Here is a 20,661-nt window from a genome sequence, read left to right on the forward strand (position 1 = left end):
TTATTCTCTCTTTTAAATGTTCATGGTTTCTACTCTCTTCTTTTTATCTCTCTATATTTTAAGATATTGCTTAAATTCTCATTCCATTATAAAACTTCTACAATTTCTAAAGTAAAAATATGAACACTCTCTCCTCTAACCTTCTATTACACAGTTGTAGAGGGAATATATAGGATCCATATAGAGTTAAGAATGAAATAAAAAAATTAATATCACAACCAAAGGACACAGAGTTTTTCTTTCAAAGCAGCATAGTTGAGAATATGATGAGCTATTGGCTTAAGTGCTTTTGCTAACATAAAAGACTAGATTCCTCTCCCAAAGGCTTTTTTTAAAAATGAAAGACAGACAAGGCAGGTTTGCTGATGTTTATAAATTCTAAGACAATAAAGTTAAATCGATCCTTAGTCTGTACCTTCTCATTGTGAAATTTAGTTATTATCTTACTTCTCTACAAAAAGGGCAAAAATTTTTATTTAGTAGTTGTAAAGTTTTAATAATTTCAAGGACACTTGTAAGTTTTAGACTGTGGATGCTTGTTAGAAGATACTTGATAAAACAGCTATGTAGAACAACGTGTTTTTAAACTTGTAGTTGAAGCTCTGTTCGGCATAGGACGTTCTACTTGTGAATCTTGTGATAGTCTACTATAACCTCACAAACGTATATCTAAGTAACTCAGCCACTATAAAAGATTACACAGATTATCTGAAGATTGGAAGTATATGAAAAAGCTGCTTTCCTTGTAAAATGGCCACAAATATGTTACCAAAATAGTGACAAATAAAATTTAGACATTTACTTGAAAACAAAGTAAAAACATAACTATATGATTTTTTTTTAAATGAAGGTCAAGAAATAGCAAAACTATTTTACAGTAAAGGCAATCAGAAGAGTGGTTGCCTTTGGGGTGGTAGGGCTTGGCTGGGAAGGGGTGTGAGGGAGCTTTACAGAGTGATGGAAATGTTCTATCTGGATAGGATTGTGATTTACATGACTGTTCACACTAGTCAAAACTCACTGAACTGTACTTCAAATCTGTGTATCTACTTATATATCAATACAAGTACATAAGCAAAACACTGTAACATCTCAAATATCCAGGGCAGATTCATATTTACTGCCTTATTATTTCACAGACAATAATTCTGTCTTCTAGCCAGACTGGAAGTTCCTTGAGGGTCATTATCATATGGTGGCTTTCTTCTTATACCTCACAGCAGCCAGTACAGAATTGGGCAAATAGCATTTACTATATCCTGCTGATCAGCTGGTTTTTAGAGCACTTTTAATCTGGCAGAATAATTTTAAGAGGTGTTCTTCCCCACATGAGCCAATCAGTGTTGATGATAGGAGCTGTCAGGCTGGAAAACAGAGTGGCACATTGGGGAGGTTACATAATGTGCAAAAAAATTTCCCAAGCAGCAAATGAAAGCACTTTTGCTCAATAGCTTAAGTCCCATTGCCCAGTGGGTCTTGGAAAACCTTCATTTCTGTACTGAAGAAAGAGGAACTGAGGACTCTTGCTTTGCTGTTTTTGAAGCTGGAAGACTATCAGCAAGCTAGCTCTTTAATAAAAAGCTCCCTAACATAGCATGCTCTATAAAAGCACATGGATTGCTCATCTGGAATTATTTATTCTTTTGGTTGGAACAGTTGAGATTTATTTGTATATTTTATTATATCTCATAAAGAGTCTTTTCCAAGAGTTAATTTATCCCTTCAGAGTCTATATTTCTGGAGGGCAAGACCTTTACCAGCAGCCATAACTACAATACTCTGTACACAGAATGCTTACAGGCCAGATGAACCATCCTGAGTGGATCTAGGAGAAATATTTGTGTCTGTACTTGCAACACTGTAATTCTTGGTTGGAGCTACCCTTATAAAATCTTTGGACTCACACTTTCACTGAGAAAAGGGGCTTTCCATAATTAGTTATCTAAAAATGTTATTGAATTATTTTTTCCTACATTTTAAATCCAGCACATAACTCCTATTAATTAGAAAAAAATTACTGATAAGCATTTCCTTAAATTAAATGATTTGAGGGGATCCCTGGGTGGCACAGCAGTTTGGCGCCTGCCTTCAGCCCAGGGCATAATCCTGGAGTCCCGGGATCAAGTCCCACATCGGGCTCTCTGCATGGAGCCTGCTTCTCCCTCTGCCTGTGTCTCTGCCTCTCTCTCTCTCTCTTTCTGTGTCTCTCGTGAATAAATAAATAAAATCTTAAAAAAAAATCACATTTCCTGCATTTAAAAAAATTAAATAATTTGAAAATTTTTTTGAAAATTACAGTGTGCACTGTTAAGCACTTTATATGCTGCTGATGATATACAAAGGAATGATATGAAGCCCTTGGTTGTAATAAGAACCTGAGACTAGCAGATGGGGTTGACATAAGCAAGAAACTAATGTGAAAATAATTTCATATAAAGATAAACATAAAGAAAATAAATGAGGTCGGGAGAAAATGTACTTGTGATTCTGTAAAGTGCTACTTTATGAGAGAGTCAGAGAATGCCCAATTTGTAGGTCAATCTTTCCCTAACAGGCAGAATTAACCACAGGACATTTTATACATAAGGAATTAATTACATGCTAATTGGGATGTTTCAGTTTGGGTAATACTGAAATCAAAACTGAGCACAAAAAATTCCTGAGCAAGTATAATGTCATGTTTCTCAGTGACTAGAAGGAAAAGCAAAGCAAAGTAAAACAATAAAGAACACTAAAACCTGTCCCCTAAGTAAAACAGAAGGCACACCTGTGATAATATATCCCCCATCCCTGCTCCCCAGATCCTACTTTCAAGATGTAAATAAAGAAGTTAGAGATTAATTTGAACACACTATTACCTTTGGTAGGATATACAGCTAACTAAATTAGGATAGGGAAGATAGGACACAGGAGGGTATACTGCTACAGGTAGGAGAGCCAACTAAAATTTAGGTTTTGAGCTGTCTTCTCCCTTATCGTTTTAAAAATCCACCAATTTGCCAAACATTTTTTTTATAACCAAAACATATTTTTCAGTTTTCAACATGACAAAATGGTATCTGTAATTAAGGGTAAAGTAGTTTCTATGTGGTAAAAGAATAATTACTGTTGGTAGTAATTATTTACCTCACATAGCAATGATTTTTGCCATAAGAGGGATTTGGCCCTTGTTGGAAGACCTGAAACAGAGTGACTGCAGAGCTCCTATATTAGCATTTTTCTAAGTCGTTCTGCACAACACCAGCCTCATGTGATGCTTTGTGGAAAAAAAGGGTTCCAAGTCAGGTTGGTTGGAGGAACATTGCAGATCACAGCCTCCCCTAGGATATTCATAACCCGTGAATATATTAAAGGCTCTGAGAATTTTGCACTTAAAGAGCATATTTAAACTGCTTAATCCCGTATTTCCCACATATGATACAAGGAATCCTTTTTAAAAACAAATTAATACATTCAACAGAACACTGATTTATGAAACCCATGTTGGAGAACACTAACCATTTGTGCCCATCTTAGAGTATGGAGACTAGACAGTATCTAAAGTGGAACATGAATAGTAAGTAAAAGCAGTGTTCCTCATCTTTGGCAAAATCATATTGAAAAATATATGTGTGTTGCACAAGAGTATGAAAAAAGAAAAGCTTGCTGCATAATTTTACGAGGTCACACAAGAGTCAAAAACAACAGGCCAGCCACAGTGGTAAAGTGGAGAGTACTTTCCTTTTTGTGATTATGTCCGTGAGTTTTCTATTTTGTTTTTAAAGATTTTATTTATTTATTTGAGAGACAGAGAGAGAGAGAGAGAAAGAGAGAGCAAGCACAAATGGGGTGAAGGGCAAAGGGAGATTCAGACTGCCAGCTGAGCAGGGAGCCTGATATGGGGCTTGATCCCAGAACCCTGGGATCATGACCTGAGCTGAAGGCAAATGCTTAACCATCTGAGCCACCCAGGTGCCCTGTCCATGAGTTAACTTGGAAACCAAAAGACAAAAACCTTAAAGCAGCAATTTTATTGAAGTGCTGTTAAGACATATTGCATTCCTTTTTATATAAAAACGTAGTTTGTAATGAGAACAGGTCATAAATCTTTACCTTGTGTTTTAGCAACTCAAATCATCCTTAAAACAGATCAAGTGAGTGGGAAGGACATGATGTACCAAAGAGAGAGCTTTAAGTTGCGTAACTTAGCAGAATCAAGATGGCAAGGAGAAAATTTTAACATATATAAATAAATTTGTAAATTCAAACTTAATTAAAATAATTATGGCATAGGAGCACTGTTTTCCTTTCTCATAAATTCATGCAGTAATAGAAAAGTTGGATCACAGATTCAGTATTAGATGAAATCTCATCTTATTTCTTTTATCACCCATGCTAAAATACTCAACCAAAGAAAACTCCTTATCACCTTGCTTTTGCCCTAACCCTTCTGGTAATCTATTTATAGTTTTAGTCAACAGTACAGGGGCTAGAGATAAAGTTCCCTTGGGGAATTAGAACAACAGAAAACACACTAAGGGTAAGAGTAGCTACCTGCAGAAGTCTCCCACCTTAGAGAGCATTTTATAACTGTAGATAATGGAAAGTGGTTGCTTCAAAAAGAATCAAAGCATAAAGAGGGCTTAACTGAAATCATACCAAGTTTACCTTGGCATGTCCTTGGAACTGGAAAATTTCTAAAAAAGACATTAGCTAAACTCAACACCAAAAACCCCCAAACAATCTGATTAAAAAATGGGCAGAGGAACTGAATAGACATTTTTCCAAGGAAGACATCTAGATGACCAAGAAGCACATGAAAAGATGCTCAACATCACTCAGCATCAGATAAACGCAACTCAAAGCCACAATGAGATATGATCTCACACAAGTCAGGATGGTTAGAGTCAAAGACAAGAAATAACAAGTGTTGGTTAGGACGTGGAGAAAAAGGAACCCTCGTGCACTGCTGGTGGGAATATAATTTGGTGCAGCCACTGTGGAAAACAGTATGGAGGTTCCTTAAAACATTAAAAATAGAACTACTAAATGGATCCAGTAATTCCACTACTGGGTATTTACCCAAAGGAAAGGAGAATACTAATTCAAAAAGATATCTGCACTCCTGTGTTTACTGTAGTATTATTTTTAAGAGTCAAGATATGGAAGCAAGCTACGTGTCCATCAAAACATAAACCAATAAGGAAGATAGAGAGTGTATATGTATGTATATATGTTACATATATATATAATATATACATGTGATATATATAATAGATTATCACGCAACCATAAAAACAATGAGATCTTGCCATTTGCAACAACATGGGTGAACCTAGAGAATATTATGTGAAGTCAAACTGAGAAAGAAAAATACCATATGATTTCACTCATACATGGAATCTAAAAAAGAACAAGTGAATAAATAAAAAGCAGAATCAGACCTATAAATACAGAGAACAAAACCAACTGATGGTTGCCAGAGGGAAGGGGGTAGGGGGACAGGCAAAATGAATAAAGGAGTGTGGGAGAAACAGGCTTCCAGTTACGGAATGAAGAAGTCACGGGAATAAAAGGACAATGTAGGAAATATAGTCAATGATACTGTGATAGTGTGGTATGGTGACAGGTGGTAGCTATAGTTGGTGAGCACAGCATAACGTATAGAGTTGTTAAATCACTAGTCTTACCTAAAATTAATATAACATTGTGTGTCAACTATACTTAAATAAAAAAAATTTATATCATTTAAGATATAGTGTGAAGAAATATTATTTTTCACTGAATTTAGAAACATAAGAGTGGTAGGGGCAGAGGGACTGGGGGAGAGAGAATCCTCAAGCAGACTCCCTGCTGAATGTGGAGCCTGACATGGAGCCCGATCCCAGGACCCTGAGATCACAACCTGAGCCAAAATCAAGAGTCAGATGCCTAACTGATGGAGCCACCTAGATGTCCCAGAAATAGTTTTCTTAAATTCATCTATTTCATTAATATTTTGAAGTTTATTTGCATACTTTTTACAAAATGCTTTTTTATTAATTACTGCAATTTCCTCTCTATTTTGTGAAAACAAGTATTTTAAAGTTTTTAAGTGCCAGTTATGTCCCCTGCCTTCCACAATTCATTTGCCTGGCTGCCATCATCTGCAGGTAATAGTCCACATACACATCTTGCCTCAGATAAACAACTAAATTCACAGCACATAACTCCCCCTCCCCCACCACCTGAATTCTCTCCTTGAGACTATGTTCTTCTTCCCTCCTTCCCTACCTTTAAAACAGCAATAAAACATGTACAAGTAGTACTATAAGATCATGAAATGCTGTTCTATGAAAGTCACTCATGCAGTGAAGTACAAATTCCGGATCTCAAGGAGGTTCTCCCCACCCCCCCCAAAACAGTAACCCCAAATCTTCACTTCCTAACCCTGAAGCTGTAGTCACCTCAGCCACTGCAGCCTGGCCTCAGCACAGGCAGGTGGTGCTCACTGATGGTGGAGCTGGGGCTGGAGCTAGTAGGAGGTTTGACTGCAGCCACAGTTAAGTTAAGGTCCTCTGAATCCATCTTTTCTTCCCCAGGGAGGCCTATTTCCAGGCTGTCTCACCTTACGGACATGACAGGAAAAGAGGACATTCATGTATTTGTCCTTCCGTTTCAGTTCATTTGCAACAGGGACGAAAGTGCCTGAAGTCTGAGGTGTATCTGGCTTCTGAAAGAAAAAGGAAACATGATAAAATGATTCTGCTTAGCATTTCAGATGAAAAGGCAATCTTTTAGTAGCCTGCTTTACAACCACACTCAGACGGTTTCACACACATACTTTTATCTCCTATCCCAGATGGTGGGCTGCTGCAGGGGTGTTATACCACCAAAGGGCCTATCAAATTTTTAAAATAAGGAATGGGAGAGAGGATGAAATGCAGCTTTGGGAATAATTAATATAAAGGTGGTAATTAAAAATAGCTGTTGAATTATGCAAGGGAAGGTTCAAATGCGCAAAAATTAGGTTTTGGAGTGTGTACCTAATACATATGGCACAGAGCGACAGACAAGCCTTTTTTAAAGCAGGGGAAACATCAAACATTGCACAGCTAGAAGCCAAAAAAATCTTTTAGTTTAGTATCGCTCATGAAAGTTTTGTTTCTGTAGTTGTCTCATTCTTTCCACAAATTTCTGGGGAAAAAGTCTTCTCTTTCTTTGTAAAGGGAGCAGGAGTAGATTCCACTTTGTTCTCCTCCACCTACCGAAGCAAGATAGTTGCCTTCCCAGGCTCTCTGGAGCCCAAGGTCAGCCCTTTGACCTTTCAACATTTCCATGGCTGCAACCTTTGCCCTGACCTGGGGCAGGTCAGAAGCGGGCAAGCTCTTGATGAGCTGGGATGCTCTCCATCTGCAAGAGAATAAACGAAATGTATTAAGATTTGGAAACCCAATCCCATTCATGTCCCCAAATAACTGAGCTGTCATTAAGCAGAATTTAAACCAAACTATTTACATGCTACCCCAACTCCCCCGCCCCAAAGGTCTCCAAGATATACACAGAACTTGTTAAAATATACAAAGATTTTTGTGTAACTTGCTTTGTCATTTGTGTTTTGAAAGTGACTAGAACTTTGTGGTACATGGGTTCTCATAACATATACGGTCAGGGCACAGAAAGTTTAGATTAATCCTTCCTTCATCCAACACTAAGGCATTCACTGAGCACTTTCAAGGCACTTACTAAACTCCAGGTGCTGTTCTAGGTGGTGGAAGCCCAGCAGTAAACAAATGGATAAAGGTCCCTTCTGCTAGGTGCTTACATTCCAGAAGCGGGGACAGACAACAAACCAAGTGTGAGTGATGTGCTAAGTGCTATGAAGAAATTCAGGCAAGGAAAGGACAGGAGCCCAGTGGCAGGCAGGAACAGGGGGCGGGTGTTATTTATACAGGGAAGTCTGTGGGACACCACTGATCAGGATAGATGAGCAAAGACCTTCAGAAGTGAGTGGGGGGGTACATGGATATTTGGGCAATAGCATCCTCTCCAGGAGGAGAGCACAGCAGGGCAAAAGCTCTAAAGCATATGCTTGCTAGGCAGGTTGGAGGACCAGTAAAGTAAGGAGCCCTGAGGAGTGCAGGAGGGCAGGCACACTGGGTGGGTGTGGGCACAGGAGGGGAGGCCAGAGGGCAACCCAGGGACAGATCCATAGAGCACAGAGGCCACTGTCAGGTCTCTGGCCTTCACTCTGGATGAGACTCGATGCCACTGGGAGGTTCTGAACAAGGAAGGGACACACCCTGACTCCTGCTTTACAGAATCATTGCTCTGTTGGAAGAAGGCTACTGTGGCTCTTTCCATACGGCACATGGGAGAGGTCGGTGGCTGGGATCAGGGAGGAAGTGGTGGAGGCAGAGACAGCTGTTGGTCCTGGATGTATTTTGAAGGACACGCCAGTAGATCTGCTGATGGATCAGACACGGGAGCAAGAGAATAGGGGGGATTTAAAGACAACCCCAAGACTGCTGGGTCCAAGTAACTGAAAGCATAAACTGGAAGCAGTCTATTCCTGATTGAGCAAAACAAGCACGAAGCTTTTATTCTGTTAGGGCTATCCCAGCCTCACATGCACTTATGTCCTCCTTTCTGCTGCAGGAGCTTGCAGCAGGGGTTGGAAACAAACCTATGTCAGATGAAATAATCGAGGCTGGTGGTCCTCTAGCTATCTTCCCCAGGACGCAAGGAAGAGATGCACCTGACACTGAGAGGTGGTGCTCTTTCCCCAATGTATGTACACAGAACGTCAGACCACTTCCATCTTATATTTTCCTGAGATGTATTCTGGCTTCAAGACAGTGACTGGAGCTCAAAGGTTTATTTTTCTCTCTTACATTCCGACTGAAATAACCAAATAAATAGACAAATAAGGAAAAGCTCTGTAAGCAGCCCTGGAGAATAGGAACGATGTTGGTGAACTGAGAGACAGGAAGAGCTTGCTGGAGACCTGAAGTAGACTGGACCGAGCCACTAGTGAAGTGGCTCAGTGCCAAGCAGTCCACCTGGTGGAAGGAGAGGAGCCCCTTTGGCAGAAATGGCCTGGAGAATCGTTGGGCCTGAGCAGCTGGGGCTGGTGGCCAGGGCAGGTGGTGAAGGATCTCACAGAGGAAGAAGTGCCAGCTCTCTGCACAAAGAATGGTTGCCCATGGTGAGATGGGGACCCCTGTTGTAGCAGACAGCATAGGAGGTAGTAGGATTAAAAAACACAATAGCGTGTAAAAAGTAAAGGCTCAGATTAATGGTGGAACCTTCCTCTCTGCTTTCTATGGCCAACTGACAACCCAGTGGGACAGATTATATTAAGGTCATTCCAGAAGACGCTGAAAGAATGACAGGATAGGAGCAGTAGGTGGTCACAGTCAAGGTCACTGGTGACAGGCACATCCTACAACACTACGTGGCTTGCTGAGCAGCTGCCCCAAATTAGCCTTTGGGTCGCAAATTTTATTCCTGGGGTAGGAGGGAACAGTCTTTTCTCTGTCTGCTGGTCTGTTTTCAACCTGAGTGCCCAGTCCATCTGCTCCTTCTTTACAGCCCACTGTGGCCCAGGATGAGGTCTATATCTGACTGATTCCAGGGCACAGAGGCACACAGGACATCTGGGACTTGACCTATATAACCATGGACAGCACCACACAGGCTTCTCACTCTGATCAAGGAAACTGCCATCTACAAAGGTCCATAGCCCCCAACATTTTTATGGTGGCATAAAAATCACTAGCCTCAACAATATGATGAGGAGGACAAAGCTGAGCATGAGTAAGGCTCCCAGGCTCCTCAGAATGAAAAAGAATTACTGTGAGGAACAGGAGTGAGCTTAACCATGATTAGCCACATGTTGAGATTTTAGAAAAAAAACAAACAAACCCCCCAAAAAACAAAAGCCAACAACCACAGCAGGGTATTTTAACACATTTCTCTCAGTAGTCCACAGATCAAAAAAGTTAAGAATAAATTAAGTAGGATACAGTGACAAATCAGGGGTTGGTAAACCACAGTCTGTGCCAAATTCAGCCCATGGCCTGGTTTTGTGCTGCTCACAAGCTAATAATAGTTTTGTTTTTTTTTTTACATGTTTGACAAAACCAGAGCAAAACAAAGTATGTGACAAAGACCATATGTAGCCCATAAAGCCTATGACACTTATCACCTGCCTTATAACAGAAAAAGTTTGCTTTTGGATGAGATTAACACAACTGGCAGGATTCATTCAGAGTGCGTGTGCTTGTTGTGCGTGTGGGCACCCACATGTGTCTGCAAAGTCAGCAAACAGAGCCAATGCATGATTTTCAAAATGCTCATTAACTCAAAGCCCCGAGAAGGCTGTTTGGGACTGTCTTATATCTTTCTTGTTTGTCACCATATCCCTGGAATCTAGGACAGTGCCCATGACATAGTTGGCCTTGAGTAAATATTTGCTGAATGAATAAATTTAATTTTACAAAAATTAATGAATTCTAGGCTATATATAAAACCATCACAATCTAAAAAGAAGACTGTATAAGCCACAGTGCAACACAAAATCAATAGTTCTTTGTGGCCATTAAAAATACCACATAGGGGGATCCCTGGGTGGCGCAGCGGTTTGGCGCCTGCCTTTGGCCCAGGGCGCGATCCTGGAGACCCGGGATCGAATCCCACGTCGGGCTCCCGGTGCATGGAGCCTGCTTCTCCCTCTGCCTGTGTCTCTGCCTGTCTCTCTCTCTGTGTGACTATCATAAATAAAAAAATTAAAAAAAAAAAATTAAAAAAAAATTAAAAAAAAAATACCACATAGATCTTTCTTTACAGACATGGATTTTTAAGTAATCCTATAACCATGCTTGTGTAAAAAAAAAAAAAGGGAAAAAAGTCCAGATATGTGACTGTGTATGCATACATACTCTTAGTATGAGCAAACATTTCTACAGTGTTTATTATGTGCCAGGCACTATCTGAAATGCTTTGTGTGTGTGTGTGTGTGTGTGTGTGTGTATTATTTTACTCATAATCTTTTCAAGAACCCTAAGAGCAGGTACTACTATTATGGCACTTTTGTAGATATGGTAACTGAGGCACAGACAGATTATCTAATTTGCCCAAGATTATACAACTAGGCAGCAGCAGAGATTAGAATATAAGCCCCAGCTCCAGGATTTGTGTTCTTAACCACTATATCATGCTGTCTCTTATATGTGGGTGTGTGCTTGTAAATGCACAGACACAGACATAGAAGGATACAAACTAATTGTTAAGAGTGATTATCTTAGGGGAAGGGTATAAAATGGAGGAGAGGAGGAGGTGTGGAGGATTTCAGTTTTATATCCTATATATTTCTACATTAATTCTCTTTAAAAAAAACAGTACACACATATTTATACATAGCTTAATTACTTTTTAAGTTAAGTTAAAATTCAGGTTACAGACACCATTCATGAAAAACACTTACTTGTGCATTAAAAGCCTGCCAGGATTTACAACAAACATTTATAGTATTAGATCTGAAAACTGAGGTAATTTTGCTTTCAATAATTCTTTATTGTTTGAGTTTTTCTTTTTATGAAATACCTTTTCTTTCTTTCTTTCTTTCTTTTTTTTTTTTTTACAAAAAGCAAATGGGATACATAGTAAAGAATTTTCTTCCTATGCATTTTTCTTTACCTTTTGATATTTGCCACCAACTATACAGAGCTAACTCTAAAGGAAGATAAAATCTGATTTAGCACAGAATTATAAATTAGTTCTTTTACATTCAGTATGCCAATTATTTCATAGTGTTCTTTGTGGAATACCACAATGCCAAATGACCACATCTGAGAACCATTAGCTTACTTTATGTGACTAGATGGCTGTATCTAAGACACAGCTGAATTAATCTGGTGCACACTGGTATCAAACAAGTGTGAATAATGAGAGTTAAGAGGCCGTGAATAACTACAAACTCAGACTCATCAGGGCAGTTTATAAAAAATGAAGAGTAGCTGGAAACATACCAGATTTTAAATGGGTATTTATTTATTTATGTAAAAATAAATGGTTGCTCTAAAACTATTTCCCCCCTTACACTTTAGAATCATCTAGGGGGCACCTGGATGGCATAGTCTATTAAGCATCCGACTCTTGGTTTTGGTTTCAGGTTGTGATCTTGGGGTCATGAGATGGAGCCCTACACTGTGGAGTCTGCTTGAGATTCTCTCCCCCTTTCCCTTTCCCCCTCCTGCTCATGCTCTCTATTTCTCCTTCTCTCTAAAATAAATAAATCCTTTAAAAAAAATCATGCGGGAAACTTTAGGAAGGACCTTTGTTTGGGCTCCACTCCCCAGTTCTGTTAAATAGGACTTTCTGGAGACTTGGGCTTCGGTATGTTTAATAAACTCCTTGGTATATTTCATAACCAGGATAGAAAAGCATTGTAAGACTCACAGACATTCCAGTTTGAGTTACGTGTGGGGATTTTAATAAATAGTTATTTTTTGCTAATAAAATAAAGAGACAGCATGCTAATAGCTTATCTTAACTATGTCATGATCCAGGGTTTGTGGCACACTGCTGTCAAGTGCTAAAGGAAGAATAAACGCACAGTTCTATTGTTTTGAGAAGTAAACAGATGTGTTTTGAGAGTGAAATTTATAGACCTGGAGCCACGAGGTAAAGGCATAGTGGCAAACAGCTAAGCCAGTATCATGGCCTCAGACTTGTGACTTTATACATTAAGTGTGCTACCAGAAACAGATGCAGCACATACCAACTGGCTCTTTCTTACCTATTAAAAATTGCCTGCAAGGCCTCCTCAAAACGGCGAAGAACTTTAGGTGGGGTTGGCCACTTCACGTGCTTCCCGTGGTCCTTCATGGTCTTGACACCATGGAAGCGTCTGGCAACCTCCTGAATGTAGGATTTCACCTTGTAATGCCGGTAGTATCTGATAATCGTCAGAGCTGCTTTGGTTCTCTTGTACCGCATGCGGGCCAGGGTGCCTCGCCACACCTTCACAATAGAGAAGGAAAAAGACAAGTGTTGCTTGCTGGCTGAGTCAATGGTATGGGACTTTTAAATTAATTGTATAAGATCCTCCACTTATAAACTATGAGCGGGGTGACGGGGTGAGGGGGTGTGGGGGTAGTTTGGGATCTTGTCTATGGTCTGCAAAATCAGGTGGATTCTGCATGCCACCAACAGATGGCGCCAGGAGTCACGCTGGTCATTTCACTTCAGCTATCTAGCTGCTCCTGATGCCCACTGGGGTGTGTGCTGACTTGGAAGCAGAGTCATGTTTTAACTTTATGGTCTTGAGGAGAAGAAAGCCAAAATGTAAATGTCCCTGGAGAAATATTTTAAGTATGTTGAAAGGAAGCAAGATGAGTCAGAACCAAAAGCCATCAATATCTACAGTTCTCTAATGAAACCTGGCTTTATACAATTATATCACTGCCTGCTAGTGTACCATCATGTTGGATTTACAAACCGATTATACACAGTCTGTGCAGCCCTGCTCCCCAGGTGCTATGTAAATTCCCCCTGAAAATTAGATGTAATCTTGGGGAAAGGGTAAAACAGATGACTAATAGTGTATGAATCTTTAAATTTTTTTCAGTGCTCAGAAATCAATCAGACAATATATAAATGTCTCTGCGCCAGCTTTACCCAAGCATGGTGAAGTCAGAGATACTTATACTCTTCCTTCAGGATCCTTTGCCCAGATTCCTGTATTTTTCAATCTCTCAAGTAAAAAGAGATTTGGCATAATCTTCACTTCATTATTGGCTCTTCCCCTATATGTGTCCTCCACCACCAAAACTTAATCTTTCTTCGACAATATTTCCAGCATAAACCTTTTTCTTCCTTATTGCTACTAAAATCTCCAAGATCCCAAACTACTTGCACTGCTTTCTCCAACAGACCCCTTGTACACAGCGCCATGGTTCCAGTTGATATTTACTGCTGCCACTTAGATAACCAGCCCAATTCTTAGGTTGTCGGTATTAACTTCCCTCCCTGTCTCTGGCCTCCCAGGACCAAGATTTTCCACTTCTAGTTCAAAGCCCACAGTATGGGTCCTCCAGAGTCCCTCAGGGTTCTTGTACTTTCTCTTAAATCCCCACCTGTGCCCACCAATTTCTCAGAAAAACTGGTGCAATGCCTCTTTTATGCGCTCATTTTATTTATTTAATTAATTAATCAATCAATTAATTTACTCATTTTAGATATTTCTTGATGCAGACTCCTAAATCGGCATCACATGCTTTTTTCAACCTGCTGCACAATGAGGATAGATTTGTTTGTATGGGATACATGAGGTCATCACCTAGGGACCCCAAAGAGGAACTAATGAGTCAAGGAAAACTATAATATGTGAGGGAAACGTGACATATGAGCAATTTGTGATGGCAACCTAGAGCTCACGTACAAACAGAATATATAAAGACCATGAGGCAATGAAAACTTGTTTCTGCATGTGGCGTCAGTACAGAAACCCTTTTTAGCCAAAATGGCTCTCTTCCCTGTCGCCAAATCCATCATGCAGATGGCTTTGTTACGCCTCCACCCAAGTGCTAAAATAAAGGTCCCTTCTTTAGCATCTTGAAAAACCAAAAGAATACAATTACAGGGTGGAAGTCTGTGATTCAATTTCTTAAACAGAACACATTTTTCAAGTTTCATACTGTTTGTTGCTTTTCTACTTTTTTAAGAGGAAGGAAATTAAGACTCCCTGGAGCCACACCTGTATAGAAAATCAATCCTTAATTTTAAAGGAGTGTTCACAGAATTTCTTATTAAAATAGTGTTGGTTTAATTTTTCAGTAATTTGGGGGAAAAAGCATAAGTAAGGGGCAGGTTTTTAGGGTTAACATTTTTTTTTTAAATGTGTATTTATTTGAGAGTGAGAGAGAGTGCACATGCACGTGGGCGGGGGTAGAGAAGGGCAGAGGGAGATATCTCAAGCAGACTCCCTGTTGAACACAGAGCCCAACATGGGCTTGATTTCACAACCCTGAGATCATGACCTGAGCCAAATGAAGAGTCCAACGCTCAACCGACTGAGCCACCCAGATGCTCTTATGTGTAGATTAAAAAAAAAAACAAAAAACTTTTTATTTGTTTATTTTGGAGGGGGAGAGAGAAAGAAAGAAAGAGAGAGAGAGAGAGAGAGAGAGAGAGAGAGAGAGAGAGAATGAGCAGAGAGAGGGAGAGGGAGACAAAGACTCCCCATTGAGCAGGGAGCTTGAATTGGGGTTTGATGTCATGACCCTGAAATCATGACCTGAGCCAAAATCAAGAGTTGGATGCTTAACTGACTGAGCCACCCAGGTGCCTCTGAATAGGCAGATTTTTTTTTTCCCTCAGTCACGTTTCCATGTGTCCTGGACTCTTTTTTTAAAAAGACTTATTTATCTATTTGATAGGGAATAGGGAAGGGGCAGAGGGAGAGAGAGAATCTCAAGCAGACCCTGTGCTGAGCACAGAGCCTGATGTAGGGCTTGATTTCATGACCCTGAGATCATAACCTGAGCTGAAATCACAGGTCAGACACTTAACCAACTAAGCTGGGGCTTTAGGTAGCTACCATCATGCTCCCTCCTTAATAGTAAAGAAGTGCACCAGAAGTTTGCTTCACTGACTCTGGGGTGCCTTGTATTCTTTGGGCTTAGTTGAGGACAGATATTCTTTTTTCCATACCTTGTGGAGCTTTTTCTTGATTCGGCTTTAATATTATTCCTTGCAGATGCATCCCCTACTCCTTGCCCACTTATTGGTATATCAGAGGCAGGAGACATGCTAAACCTTTTTGACTCTTCTTGCCTGAAGGAAAATGTCTTCTTAATGGAAGGGTCCCCAGTGGAGGTAAGGGGTATTCTAGGCCTTCCTTCTGGCATACATTTATAGTTAACGCCAACTCCATCAAAAGCAATGAGACTTTTCAGAATTCCCTCCTTGTAACTTCTCCATGTTCCATTCTTCTCCTTGAAGAATATATTGATTTTTTTAGCACCTTCATTCAATTTGGTCCAATTTTTCTTTTTCTGGGTGACACTTCTCAGTTTACAGTATGAAGCTGGGATTTTTTTTTTCTCGTTTCAGGCTTCGTGGCATGTTCTCGGTCATATTTACATATTTGTTAATTTCAGCAAATTGGGGGGAAAGGAATTTTTGTGAGTTACATTGTCAGCTTTGTCAGAAGTCCCTTAGGCTTTACTTTTTTTAACAAAAAGTAGCACTGAAGAATTACAGAGAAAAATGACTGCATGCAAAAAATTATTCATGTATTTTTCCTTAGAATCTAAGCATATTTGGTTTAAACAGATATGCTCCCACAAGTTGGTGAGTCTGTGTAGGGGAGGGTTGTTGATTTTCCCACCAAAGATCTGCAGGTTGAAATTTAAGGTATAAGACAGATTTTTCCACTTCCCTCTTTGTTTAAACTGGCTTAGTTGGGGTTTTCAAGAATCATATAAAGTGTCTGCAGAGGAATCTGCCTGATGATAGGATGTCAGACAACAGAAAATTAAATGTTATATTCAACAGCAAATGTTTAATACTTATATGCATATGTCAGAGAGGCTCAACAAAAATAAAGAAGCCAAAGGCCCTTGTTAAAACAATATTAACTTTAAAAGAGGAACCAACCTATGTGTTTTAGGATATGATGCAAGAGGGTGGAAGTTGAAGGCTGAAGGTGACACAATGGGATCTGGGAGGGAAAGTTAAGCAGAAGCTATAAAGCAGGTGTCAGACTGACAGAGAGGGCCTGTAAGTCTTTTCTCAGATAGAAGAGAGAACAGAGGCAAACAGAGAGGCCAGCTCAGAGGGACCAGCCGAGGTACAGAGAAAGACCATTCAAGAATAGTGTATACACCCTTGCTGTTGAGACAGTCCAATTCCTCTCTTGTGTACCTTTACCCCCTGTAGTCAATTCTGCTAACACAGCAGTCAGAGTGATCCTTTGAAGGCCAAAATCAGATCATGACACTTTTCTTCCTGAAACTTTGCCACCACTCTCCATTTCCCTGAGTGACCCCCAGACCCATCGCACTAACCTACATGGGCCCAAGTTCTCTGGGGCAGTTACCTCCCTCCCCTACTCCCTTTGCCTAGAATGATCTCCCTCCAGATATCGCATGGCCAACTTCTTCACTTTCTCTCTGTGTCCCTGCTCAGTGGTCATTTTCCCAATGAGACTGGCCCTGACCATCCCATTTAAAATTCAACTTGTCTCCCCACCTGGCACTATCTGTTCTCCTTACCAGGCTCTGTCTTTTCTCTTGCCTCTAGCATTTGACACTACAATACAGCATGTAACTCACATGTTACTGTGTTGCTTACCCTCTCTTCCCACTGGCATTTCAGCTCCACCAGGCCAAGGGCTCTTTGTCTCTTTTACTCACTGATGAAACTCCACTGACTAGAACATAGTGGCCACTCCAGAGTATCTGCTGAATAGAATGAATGTTTTCACCTTCATCTTTCAAGCCTGATACTAAATCTTTCATTGTGGCTGTCACGTTTTCCATTTTCAAGACTCATCCTTGTTCTCTAAATTTTTCTTTTCTTTATTTAAAAGATTTTTATTTGAGAGAGAGTAAGAGAGAGCGAGTGTATGACTCAGGGGAGGGGCAGAGGGAGAAGAAGAGGGAGAAACAGACTCCTTGCTGAATGTGTAGCCCGATGTGGGACTCTATCCCAGGACCCTGAGATCATGACCTGAGTCGAAGTCAGATGCTTAACTGACCGAGCCACCCAGGTGCCCCCAAATATTTCTTTTTAAGAGCACATTACTCTTGTTTAACAGAAGCAACGTCTCATCTTTCCTCTCTGAGGATATGAATAATGATTTTACTTTTTACAATTCTCCCTGGGTTGTATGTTCCTTATATATCTCCTCTACTTCCATTTGACTTGGTCTTGACCTTTTGTGCTAGAGGCCTTCCTTGAATGTTCTGGGATCCTTGGCCATCTATTACTGAATGCCACTTGAAAGCTCTGTGTATGTGCTTTAGGAATGGGGGGACTTCATTTCATAGGGTAATTAGGTGAGTTCCCCAGCTGTGGAAAACCCCAGAACATCAGTGTTTTTCCTCTTTGCTAGCAAAATTCTGAGTAAAGGGGCATTGAGGGTTATCTTTAGTATCCAGATTTTCACTTCCTTTCCTAGATTTCAGTATGGCACCTGACCCCTCTCCACCACTGTGCTTGGTGTCCTCCAAAGCCCAGAGTTTCTCTGGTTGTATTTCTTCAGAGTAAGTTTCTTGTCTTCTACCAGAACAAGGCTGAGGTAGTGACATGCCTTTGTGAGGTCTGGGAGGAGACCTTTGTTTTGCTCCTTATACAGACTGTTAACCAACCTCCTTCAGTTCTCTCCCTCGCTCCTACCTCCAGAGGGACCTGGTCCTTCCCACTCCTGAGTTTTCTATAGCCCAGCAGTCGGGCAAACTGGCTTGCCTGTCTGCCTTCTCTGCAGGCACTCAGATGTCAGCTTTCTCCACCTGCTTGGGGGACTAACCACACATCCACTTAATTTCCAAAATTCTGTTGATGCTTCTTGTCTGCTGTTGTTGTTCCTATGGTTCTATTTGTCCTTGTGGGTTTCTCCCATTTTTATCCCTTACTGCTCATTTAGGGGTTTTGAGAGGGAGTGGATATAAACACAATCTGTCATGTTTAACCAGATGTTTTTATAATGCCATCTTAATTCTACCATGTTTTCCTCTGGTGCATACTTCCTCAGTGGTCAGGCATTTCAAAGCAACATCTGGCTGTCATTAAAGTACAAGATTCATTTTGCAAAAGATGTAGGATTCTAGGTTATGCTATAATAAGAAGTAAGTCAATTACGTGAATCTTCAGTTTAGTTTCAGAAAGAAACACGGGTCAGCTTTCCTTCTTTTTTTTTCTAGTTCTCTGCGTTTTGTTTTTTCTGTTTTTGTTTTTTAGTCATCATGGGTGTTGGACCCCTTCTGTCTCATGCTCAAACAGCTCCTGGTGCTCTGAACTGGAGATTCTCTTGGTTTCCAGAACCAGAACCCTGCAGCAATTCAGCTTCTCAGGCCCTCTAAGGCAAGGGACAGCTTCTGGGAGAAGCATCTTTCCTGTTTCTAAATTTAAATTCCCCAGATAGTTACTCTGGCAGAGTTCTGACAGTTTCTGGTTGTTTTAAGAGTTGCGGTAGACAAGAATTTATTTAGGTAACAGGCTGAACTCTGAACTGTAAAATCCATAAAATCTAGCCACATACCCTCATTGAATTACAGTAGTCCCCTCCTTACCCATGGTTTGTTTTCTGTGTTTTCAGTTACCCACAGTCAACCATGGTCTGGAAGCAGATGATCCTCCCCAGATTTCATCAGAAAGTCACAAGTAAGTAACACTATGTCACAATGCCTACATCATTCCCCTCATGTGCGCATCTTACCATCTCACATCATTGCTAGGAAAGGGGTGAGTACAGCACAATTTGTTATTTTGTTTTTTTTTTTTTAATAATTTTTTTAAATTTTTTTTTCATTATTTATTTATGATAGTCACAGAGAGAGAGAGAGAGAGGCAGAGACACAGGCAGAGGGAGAAGCAGGCTCCATGCACCGGGAGCCCGACGTGGGATTCGACCCCGGGTCTCCAGGATTGCGCCCTGGGCCAAAGGCAGGCGCCCAACCGCTGCGCCACCCAGGGATCCCACAATTTGTTATTTTGAAAAAGAGTCCATAGTCACAAAACTTTTATAGTAAATTGTTGTAATTTTTCTATTATTAATTACAGCTGTTACTCTCTTACTGACCTTTTATAAGTTAAACTTTATCATAGGTATGTACATGTGAGAAAAAACAAGTACCTATAGGGTTCAGGACCATCTGTGGTTTTAGGCATCTGTTGGGGGTCGTGAGATCCATTCCCTGTGCATAAGGGGGGAGTACTGTAGAATATGATGGTTCCATCCTATTTGGGATATTTTATAATTGATTAGTGAAGATTTGGCCTCTTTTAGGGGTTAAAGAAAGACTCAAAGATGTAAAATATTCCCGGTAATTCCTCTTCAACTAAAATATTAACTTGATGAAAACCCAAAATGGGATTATTTTGAAGATAATTAAAAATAAAATTACTCCAGCTAAGAGGTTAAATAATTCTGATAAGCCTTTCAGGATTTAATCTTGTTCAAAGGTAAACACTGAGTGGCACTGTACTGAAGAGACTGCTCTCTTTGGTTTAGTTTTGTTTCCTTGAAATAGAATGTACAAAATTGGTAACTCACCTTCAAAATCTCTGAGGTCAAGGCTATCTCAAAACTACTTTTTGACAAAGAACTGTAGGGTTTGGGTCAAGTATGTAGGCATGTGAGCAGACCCAAAGAGGCATCTTAAGGATGTTTCAGCTTTGTCTGAAAACATGTACTTCCTTTTCCACCCCCATGTCTACCTCCGTCTAATACTGAGGTGGCTTGCCACCTGGTCGGGGTACAAGTTGGGCTTTTACCTTATATAACAAATGTCCTGACTTTTCTTCCTTTATGTCTAGCATCTGAAACATGCAGAACTCCTTAAAAAAATAACCCAGTACACTTTTGCTTTCAGATGCTTGCAAATGATCTCAATTTTGAATGGTTCTCTGGATCATGCAAAAGTTCAAATAATAACATTTGATATTTGAAAGAATCTGCCAAAGGTGCATCCT

At 40.2% G+C, this 20,661-nt stretch overlaps 1 protein-coding gene across 1 annotated transcript in view; it reads right to left on the reverse strand.

Moving 5' to 3' along the window:
- Positions 1–20,661, reverse strand: part of MYO1D (myosin ID) — a 327,550-nt gene that overhangs the window by 132,421 nt on the left and 174,468 nt on the right. The window contains exons 17-19 of the mRNA XM_041723799.1: positions 12,761–12,984; positions 7,227–7,371; positions 6,587–6,691 (exon numbers count right to left, since the gene is read on the reverse strand). Coding sequence (XP_041579733.1) covers positions 6,587–6,691; positions 7,227–7,371; positions 12,761–12,984 — 474 coding nt within the window. The remainder of the gene's footprint in view (positions 1–6,586; positions 6,692–7,226; positions 7,372–12,760; positions 12,985–20,661) is intronic.

The sequence above is a fragment of the Vulpes lagopus genome, chromosome 12 (assembly GCF_018345385.1).
Source record: "Vulpes lagopus strain Blue_001 chromosome 12, ASM1834538v1, whole genome shotgun sequence".
In the NCBI taxonomy this organism is placed as follows: Eukaryota; Metazoa; Chordata; class Mammalia; order Carnivora; family Canidae; genus Vulpes; species Vulpes lagopus.